This window comes from Acanthisitta chloris, unplaced genomic scaffold, assembly GCF_000695815.1.
Source record: "Acanthisitta chloris isolate BGI_N310 unplaced genomic scaffold, ASM69581v1 scaffold10269, whole genome shotgun sequence".
Classification (NCBI taxonomy): domain Eukaryota; kingdom Metazoa; phylum Chordata; class Aves; order Passeriformes; family Acanthisittidae; genus Acanthisitta; species Acanthisitta chloris.
Genome location: NW_008691971.1, coordinates 9,138 through 17,635, shown reverse-complemented (window position 1 = coordinate 17,635; position 8,498 = coordinate 9,138). Strand labels below are relative to the sequence as shown.

Sequence of the window (8,498 nt, the reverse complement as noted above, 5' to 3'; positions counted from 1 at the left end):
GAAAACTGGGTAAGTTTTCTATAGGACAGAAAAAAGTAAAATCAGTGCCCTAAGACACATGCAAAAAATTACCGTAATTACTGTGACCTTTATCATTTCATGTTGAAGGTTAGTATTTGCCTTACAATCTGTGAATGTCCAAGGGATGCAACTTTAATAATAGGTTTTGTTACTAGTCTCACAAGTTGCCTGAGGAAAGAAGTGTCTCATCCACAATGATGCCTCCGTGGCCAGATGTGGTATCTCACATCCTGCAGCTTTTCCCATATCCTATGGCTGCCTGGGTTTAATTTTCTTTGAACTGTGTTCTGACTCATTTTCCCCCAACACTGATGCTGCTGAACTGGAGAGAAGCACGTATGGGCACTGCCTGGTGTGACAGCCCAGAGAAATTGAACTTAAGAAGACTCCACTTCCCACCAGGTCTAACAGTAAGTAGGTTCTACTCTTGGAGAGCATCAAGAGCTGCAAGAGTTGTGTCTATTTCAGTTTTGCCTCAGCCTTTCCTCCCTTCCTATACTCCTGTCTGCTTCAATCTCTTCAGGTATGTCACACACACAAAAAAATAAACCCTACACAGGTCCATATTTTCCTTCCTGCAGGAGATTGCCATGCAGCAATCTAGGAAGTTACCAGTTTTGATGAAGCTTCTTCCCGATGCTGTGTGGTATGTGTGTGCATGTGCACAGCTCTGGCCTTCTGAACAGGATATTTGGGAAAACAGCCTGGATGTGTCTGTACTAGCTATAGGCCAGACCCTTTACTTCCAGCTTCAAGAGACAGAGTTGAATACATAGCTAATATCACTGCTGGACTTGGGCATTAAGGAGACAATTCCTCATTCCTAACTAAAGCTATAAGTTGCCCAGAGAAGTTGTGGATGCCTCATCCCTGTAAGTGTTCAAGGCCAGGTGGGATGGGGCTCTGAGCAACCTGGTCTAGTTGAAGGTGTCCCTGCCTGTGGCAGGGGGATTGGAACTAGATGATCTATAAGGTCCCTTCCAACCCAAACCATTCCTTGGTTCTTAAGAGCTGGGCATCTTGCCCTGATAGTGCACAAAGACAGGCAGGCACCTCTAGATAGATATTCAGATCTTGGGATGCACTGGATCACCTCCCAGAGGTGCTGCCAATGCTCCAGGTATAGGCAAAACCTTCACCTGGTTCAGGCATAGGACCTCCCCCTTTGGGGCAAGAGAGGTTATGCAAGATGAATCCTGCCTTAAACAGGTGTCATCTTTGCTCAGGCTGTGATGATGCTTGCCAGACTGTCACACTTCACCTCCAGTGGAATATCAGAAGCAATAGAACATACAAAGCAGCCCCCTAGTAGGCCAAGCAAATGTCTAGTTTTCAGCTTTCAGTCTCAGTTCAAGGACTGGTGTTGCCTTTAATGCATAATTTATATTAGTGACAACAGGATGTTTTGCAGGATGGTGTTTATGCTAGTTAATTTTCTTATGCTAATCACAGTATTGCAATATACTTGAAGGTTTCCCTTACCTCTACTTCTGTGCTCAAATGCTTGGTTCCAAATTTCAGAGTCTTGGCTCATTTTCCCCTTAAACACACTTAGTTCTGTATTAACAACTAAACATTAATAGTAAATACTTGCATGTGGCTGAACTTACATCTATTTGCACTTGCACAAGGGCAGCAGCAACAAAAGCCAAAGAGGCAAGGAACATACCAACAGTGATCTTCTTCAGGGGCCTAGTACAAGGACAAAAGGCACATGTGAGTTAAGACAGGTGTTCACTCAAAGCTCCAGCTGGTTTTCTTGTTTCCACAGTAGGAAACTCAAATAGCCACAACTAGCACATGATCACCATTTGAAGGGCTGACCTTATTACAGAAAGCACTGTGCTAAGCTGGTTATGCTATCAGGAAATACATCTTTCCTGCAGCATCTTAACCTGTTATTCTGCATCTGCTGGGTTCAGATATTGACTGAACGTAATTATTAGGTTTCTGAAAAAGCCTGTTTTGCAGGAAGAAATAAAAGAAAACCCAATAAAGCTGTTAGTTTTAAAACAATGAAGAGACACAAAGACATGCCTTTTAAAAGGTTACAACTTGTGTCCATATTTCTATGTTTAAATAATACTGAACAAAAAAATACCAGGGAAATACGTTTACCCAGGAGACATCTACTGACATTCAGTTAAGCTGTAAGGGCAAGTTTAAAGTAGATAGTTTGTGGCATCATTTGTCCAACGTTGAGTGTCCACAAACAAATGACAGTGTTTGCCACACATCACATACAGTTTTTCATAACTATATGAAAAAATAGCATTGCGTCTTAACTCTATGAAAATTGTTTTAAGAACTGTATTCTGTCTCTTCAAGCAAGTGCTAGCTCCTTCTCTACCAATACTAAAGATAGTGTGTAGTGCCCTCTGAAGCTTCACCCTCAAGTATCCAGTAAGCCAGACTCCTCACTGGCACTGAAGAGGAAATATCTTGAATCTCAGGTAGTTTCAAGCCCAAAACATGACACATGCTAAGAATGTATGTTGTATTTCCAGTTCCTGTTCTTCGGGAGGGAGAGGGGGTACACACAGGGGATGCGTAGAACAGTAAAGAATATGTCTCCTGCAATCAAAAGATTTTCTCCTTAACTGGAAAATATTGTTACTCTAATAAGTAGATTCTCATCCTCTACCCTGTGGTGCCTCTGCATACCACTAGCAGTATTCTATATTTTTTTTATGTTTGAACTTCTTTACAATAGTAACCCATTTTAAATACACTACTATTTCCCCCTTAGCTGAATACTCACTCTTGTTACATTAGGGCTGGAAGAGCCACTTAAAGAAACCATTACAATAAGCCTCTGTTGAAGTTGGGTAATTGCATCAACTTACGTAAAATCGATATTGCATTTCTGGAGTAAAGGATAAACCAGATAGTTTACAACTGGGACCATTATAACAATCAGGATTGGATTCACAGTCTGTTGACGATAAACACAAAAGGAGAAAAAAAAGGAAATATTTTTTGAAGTACTTCTTTTAATGAAGGGCAACACATGTATAACATTTCAGAAGTACTTGAAATTCGCAGATAGAAGATTAACGTACCTGCATTTGTTCTGGCTGAATCTGAACACCCTGGTGAAGAAAAAGAAAAAAAGGAAATAGTTTTTAATATTATGACAACAAATAAAACTGATCTGAAAACTGTTAATTAAAAAAAGGCAATAAAAAGTAACCTACAAAATCTCCATTCATTGCTGTGGCTTGCAGTGTCCATCTTGACCCCTTAATAAAAGAAGAGAAAATTAGATGTTACAGTAAATCAATCATCCAAAGTTCCTTCTGAAAAATGTTGCGAAAGATGTGTGATGCAACAAAAAAACAAATAATGCTAGCTTGCTGGGGGTATTCTTACTCTGCAATGTAAACATTTGAACCAAGTGATCCTCATGGCCCATTTAACTTCATTTACTTGTTTTGTGAAATAGAGTGGAAAATAATTTAGATGCAGAAATTAGCTGGAGAGATGGCAGGAACATCCGCTGCACAGCACTGCTGTGTTCTGTGCAGAAATGCCACCCAGACACCTGTGTGCTGCCCAAGCACCCCACACATCTGGTACATACATCTGTCCTTCACACAGCACAGCAGCAAGTGGCCAAGCCAGGGCACGACCTGCCTTGAGCCCTCTGCCCCAAAAACCTGCTTATAGCTGAGTCAAGTGGGTCTGACTTTCAGCCTGAGCCCAGGGTGAGGCAAAAACATTCATTACTGCGTATGTGACGAGAGGCTTTAACCACCCACAATGTACCACTGGCCAAGATATGAGTTATTACTTATGTAATGAGTATTTAGCTCTGAATTTCATAACAGAACTGCCTAATTGTAACAGGTCATACTGATAGCTGCAGCTCACAGGTACTGGACTAAAGCAGTAGGACATGGGGAGTCTGGACCAGACTTTCTACCATCTGCCTTGGATAAAGCTTTCAACTCCTGGTTTTCTTAGACATTCTCCTAAATTCATACTTCACTGCTCAACTATGAAAGCTTCGTTTCATGAATCTTGAGCACTCAGTCCAATTGAATGGGAATTAGAGGCTTAGACTTGTGCTTGAAGGTGTAAGGTATTTATAACTAGGTGTGAGTGATTAAGCAAACTGGCATCCAGATCATTTCAGCCCTGATTCTCCAGAGCATTTACACTAGGACCTTAAGTTTTATATCATAACTGATGATGGAAGAAACATTAGAACTAAAATCTTTAAATTATTGTTTCATTCCTAGTTGTGGGCTGATGCAAGATTTGGAGATGCCTCAGTCACTAGATCAGTCCTGGACATGCTCATATAAACAGAGGTGCCCTGGCTGCACAACATCCTGTACTAATATGACCTAGTAACTACCTTTTTGCATTAAAACCAGGTTAAAGAATTTGTTTTTCCACTCTGCCATAGGCACCTTTTATGCCTGGTGACCTCAGAGAGCATAGTGTGACATTGTATAGCTCTAATTGCCAAGCCAAACAATTTCTACTTTACCTGCTGGTCAAAAAGTGCCCAGAACATGGGGAGAGGGATGTAAAGAAAAAGCACCTTCAGCACCATCTTAATCTGAGCAATCAGTTGTTTCTGCAGCAAAGGAGAATTACACAAGAGGAATTGATAAATGAAAAAAAAAAAAAAAAAAAAAGAGTTACAGACTGCTGTTCACAGCGTAGCAAGAGGTAAAGACAACATGTAATGTTTACCCACACACTCAACTTACGTTGTGAGTACCTCTGTTGATTTCTGTTAAAATAGTACCAGGTCTGTTTGTGGGTGTGGAAAAGATTGCTAAAGGTGACACTGGTATTAGACACCTGGGACCCTCAGAATGTACACTGGTGGCAGCATGAGACTTAGCACTTATTGCCATGCTATTTTTCTAGGAAGGAGGCATTTGAACAGATAACTGAGGAATTTCACTTATGAACACAGCATATAGGCAAAAGGAAAAAAGTGACACACTAAGGTTTGTGCTGCTGTTGACAACAGGGCAGAGTGGATAGGAGGCAAGGGACATGGCTGGAGACTATGGGATAACAAGGCTTTTGAGAGCCACGGTAAGCAATTGTACTGAGCCTGGAGGGATGTGGTGTTTATGCACATAAGCTGAAATTCCAAAGTATAATTCTGCAGTCAAGACAAGTGTTGCGCCCTGTGCATTAACCATGACAGGCAGCATCGTTCCCATTTTTCTCCTCTGCAGTCATTAAAACAGCATACTGTAGTTTAAATCCAGTTTACCAAGGGAAACAAAAAATTGAGAAAGTTGATGCTTATGATTTTTCTAGCCCCAAAACTTACAAGTCTCTGTATTTGTTTGCCAAGGGAAAGTGTTTTCTTTGTCATTGGCTACTAAGTGATCCAGAGGCCCAAAACCATTTGCCCAGTGCTTGAGGCAATGGATCAGAGCAGACACAAACTGAGGGTCAGGGGATGTCACAGCAGAGGAGGCTCATACACTACTTACATCATACTTCTCACTCGCCCAATCTAGCCAGTGCTCTCTCTTGGGGAACTTGTTGCTGCGGTGCACGAATCTGTTCTTGATGGCAAACTGAGGAGAGACAGAATTATGTGCAATGGTGTTACAAATATTTATCAATGCAATAACCTGTTTTGTCAATACAGATGATGCTCCTGCTTCCAGAGCGTAGAAGGTGCTAAAGGTGACTTAACTTCTGTTAACTGCTCCAAGCACCTGTGGGTGCATTTAAGGCCTCACACTGTGTATCCACTGAAGTGTGCATTTGGGATTAGGTGAACCAAACAGCTCAGAGTAGACTTTCTCAAAGTGGGCTGCTGTTAGGAGGTAGAAGACCTGCCTCTCTCAGACTTATGTACAACAATAAATAGAACAGTGTCATATGCACAGGTTTTCAGAGTCAAATGGCTGTAAGAGTGCATTTCACTATGAGAAGCTGCATCTCATAGACATGACTCACCTTGAAATTGAGTATACACAAATACAATCTCAAAGAACTCCTAAGACTTTCTGCATGGAATAACAAAACACAAGGCTGAGCTGGGCCTTGGGAGCAGCACTCTAAGCAATCGCCAGAGTCACCTATAGAGATATGGTTTTGAGAGTGCTTACAAGATAAGCAATGGACTGGGCTATAACAAGTTGACAGATCTGCATGGAAAATGAAGAAGCCCACAAATGAAAAAAAATCCCCTGATCTCTAAGCTGAGGCACTGTAAAACTGGGACATGCAGTGCTATTCATGCAGATTCCACTCTGTTCCTTGCAGCCTCACACTGATGTGTAACCTCTTGACTTCCTTAATATAGTAGGGATCAATGAATCTCTGTGTTGTAAATAACATTCCCTTAATAAGCAATAAATTTTTGCTGATAAAGTATACTAGTAGCTCTGCTCTTGACTCAGGTCAGGGCATGTTTGTCTCCTACTAGAGAGCTGCATAAAGGTGCACAAATGTGGAATGAATGATTCCTAGATGCTGGGATAAGCTTTTACCTATCACTGACATCTTACTTTGTTTCCTTTGTGTATAAATTCACATATAAATCAAGATGTACATAAATAAAAAAGCAGTCTAAAATCTGGAGGTGTTGGTAAGAAGCCTTTTGTAATAAAAAGAAGTAAAAAAGCTTCAGAAGTTATCCTCATATCATGACAGATCTCTGATCTAGTCAAGTTTACTGAATAGTTTTAAGAAATGCTGCCAGGGATTTTGGGAAGTTTTGGGAATGAGCAGTACTTACTCCAATGCATTTGGAAACTTCAAGCATTATATTTCCTTGAGGTTGAACTTTCTTGTACATTCTGCTTCCAGATATAAACACAACTATAACATGCAAACAGAAACCAAAAGCAACTCAGGATTAAACTAAAATAGTGGCAAAAAATTTGGTATGGAAACCCTAATAGTCAAGGAGTGGTATCGGAGAGGAATTAGCCTCCTAAGGTGCAATTAAATTGCCTATTCACATGCTATCATACAGTAAAATAAATCTAATCAATGCCAGCAGATTGCTTCTATTTAAGACAAAAAAAAGTAAATCTGGAAACTGAGGTAAGTGCTCAGAGTGAGACATTAGTTTGATTGAGGGATGGTCAAAACAAGGACCACTTGGGACCTTAGCTCTGGCCTTGCTGTACAGGCTCCTTTTCAGGAGCTCAGAGTGTTACAGCTCACATTATGCAGGGACACTTGAGGCTCTGCCTGAACTGCAGACTTGACAAGGTGTCCTCTGCTCCCACACCCAGGCACATTCCTCAGCCTCAGCCTCCCACGTGTGGGGCAGGACACAGGCAAACCCCAGAACAGCCATCCAGCCTGGGCTGGATGCACGGGCAAGGTGGAGTCACTGGTAGCTGGGTGGACTCCCACTCAGGACCATGAAGGACAAGGACCATTATGGATACTGTGGTACACCCTGACACCCACTGGTTTCTTGGTCTTTGTGCTGCAGCAGTAAGGCTCAGGGAGTGACTCATAGCATAGCTAGTATAAATGCAGGTGTTTTTGAGAAATACTAACACACCAAGTATGGGATTTCTCCAGTGCAGGGGACAATTACCTTACACAGTTCACAATCCTGGACTACAGAAAATTTCCAAAACACATTTTTCTGAGGGTTCTCATGCTACATTTGAAAGATTTATTTATACACCCCAGTAGTCCAAGATATACAGACAGTAATTTACATAATATGTAGAATTCAAAGGTATATTCATGCCTCTCCTCAGTCCCATCAGTCCCTCCTAGTAAATCAGTCTCTTCAGTAAAAGTAAGACCTTCAGGTTAATCCCATTCACACCCCCCACAACCCAAGAAAAAGTTTTAATTCAAAACTTGCAGAAATGATCAGATATTGGTAGACCTTGATAACTGGAGATTTTTATCACTTTTTCATTATTCTTAAATCATTATCATCTAATCACTCTGGCAATGAGATGGCAACAGATGCACTTACCCAAGGCAACAGCCATGAGGACAGCAGGAACTCCAAAAGCTAGTGGGTAGCACCTCTGTTTGCTATGGATGCCACACTCCGAAGCTGAAGTACAAAGTAACATTAGATAAAAACTCCAGTCAGCACTGCTAGTGTTTTACTTAGGGTTTTTTTGTTCTTTGCATTCATTGTTAACCTGGGGGGAGGAAAGGAGCAGCAGATTTCTGAGACATCCACAGAGTAGATGATCATTAGCCAACTTCTCTTTCATTACTGAAAAGGGAAATTATGTATCGCAGAATGGTTTAGGTTGAAAGAGGCTTCGGGAGGTCATCTGCTACAAGTACCCTGCTCAGCCAGGGCTACCTGGAACTGGTTGTCTAAGACTGTGTCCTAGAGCATCTCCAAGGATAGAGACTCCCCAACCCCCCTGGGCAACCTGTGCCAGTGCTCAATCACCCTCAGTGTTTCCTGGTGTTCAGAGGGAACCTCCTATGTTTCAGTTTGTGCCTATTGCCTCTTGACCTGACACTGACCACCACTCAGAAAAGTC

At 41.5% G+C, this 8,498-nt stretch overlaps 1 protein-coding gene across 1 annotated transcript in view; it reads right to left on the bottom strand.

The window, feature by feature from the left end:
* Nucleotides 1-8,498, bottom strand: part of SLC15A1 (solute carrier family 15 (oligopeptide transporter), member 1) — a 22,458-nt gene that overhangs the window by 5,988 nt on the left and 7,972 nt on the right. The window contains exons 7-14 of the mRNA XM_009082469.1: nt 7,967-8,050; nt 6,752-6,834; nt 5,493-5,579; nt 4,520-4,609; nt 3,219-3,263; nt 3,084-3,113; nt 2,868-2,956; nt 1,632-1,713 (exon numbers count right to left, since the gene is read on the bottom strand). Of these exons, the coding sequence (XP_009080717.1) occupies nt 1,632-1,713; nt 2,868-2,956; nt 3,084-3,113; nt 3,219-3,263; nt 4,520-4,609; nt 5,493-5,579; nt 6,752-6,834; nt 7,967-8,050 (590 nt within the window). The remainder of the gene's footprint in view (nt 1-1,631; nt 1,714-2,867; nt 2,957-3,083; nt 3,114-3,218; nt 3,264-4,519; nt 4,610-5,492; nt 5,580-6,751; nt 6,835-7,966; nt 8,051-8,498) is intronic.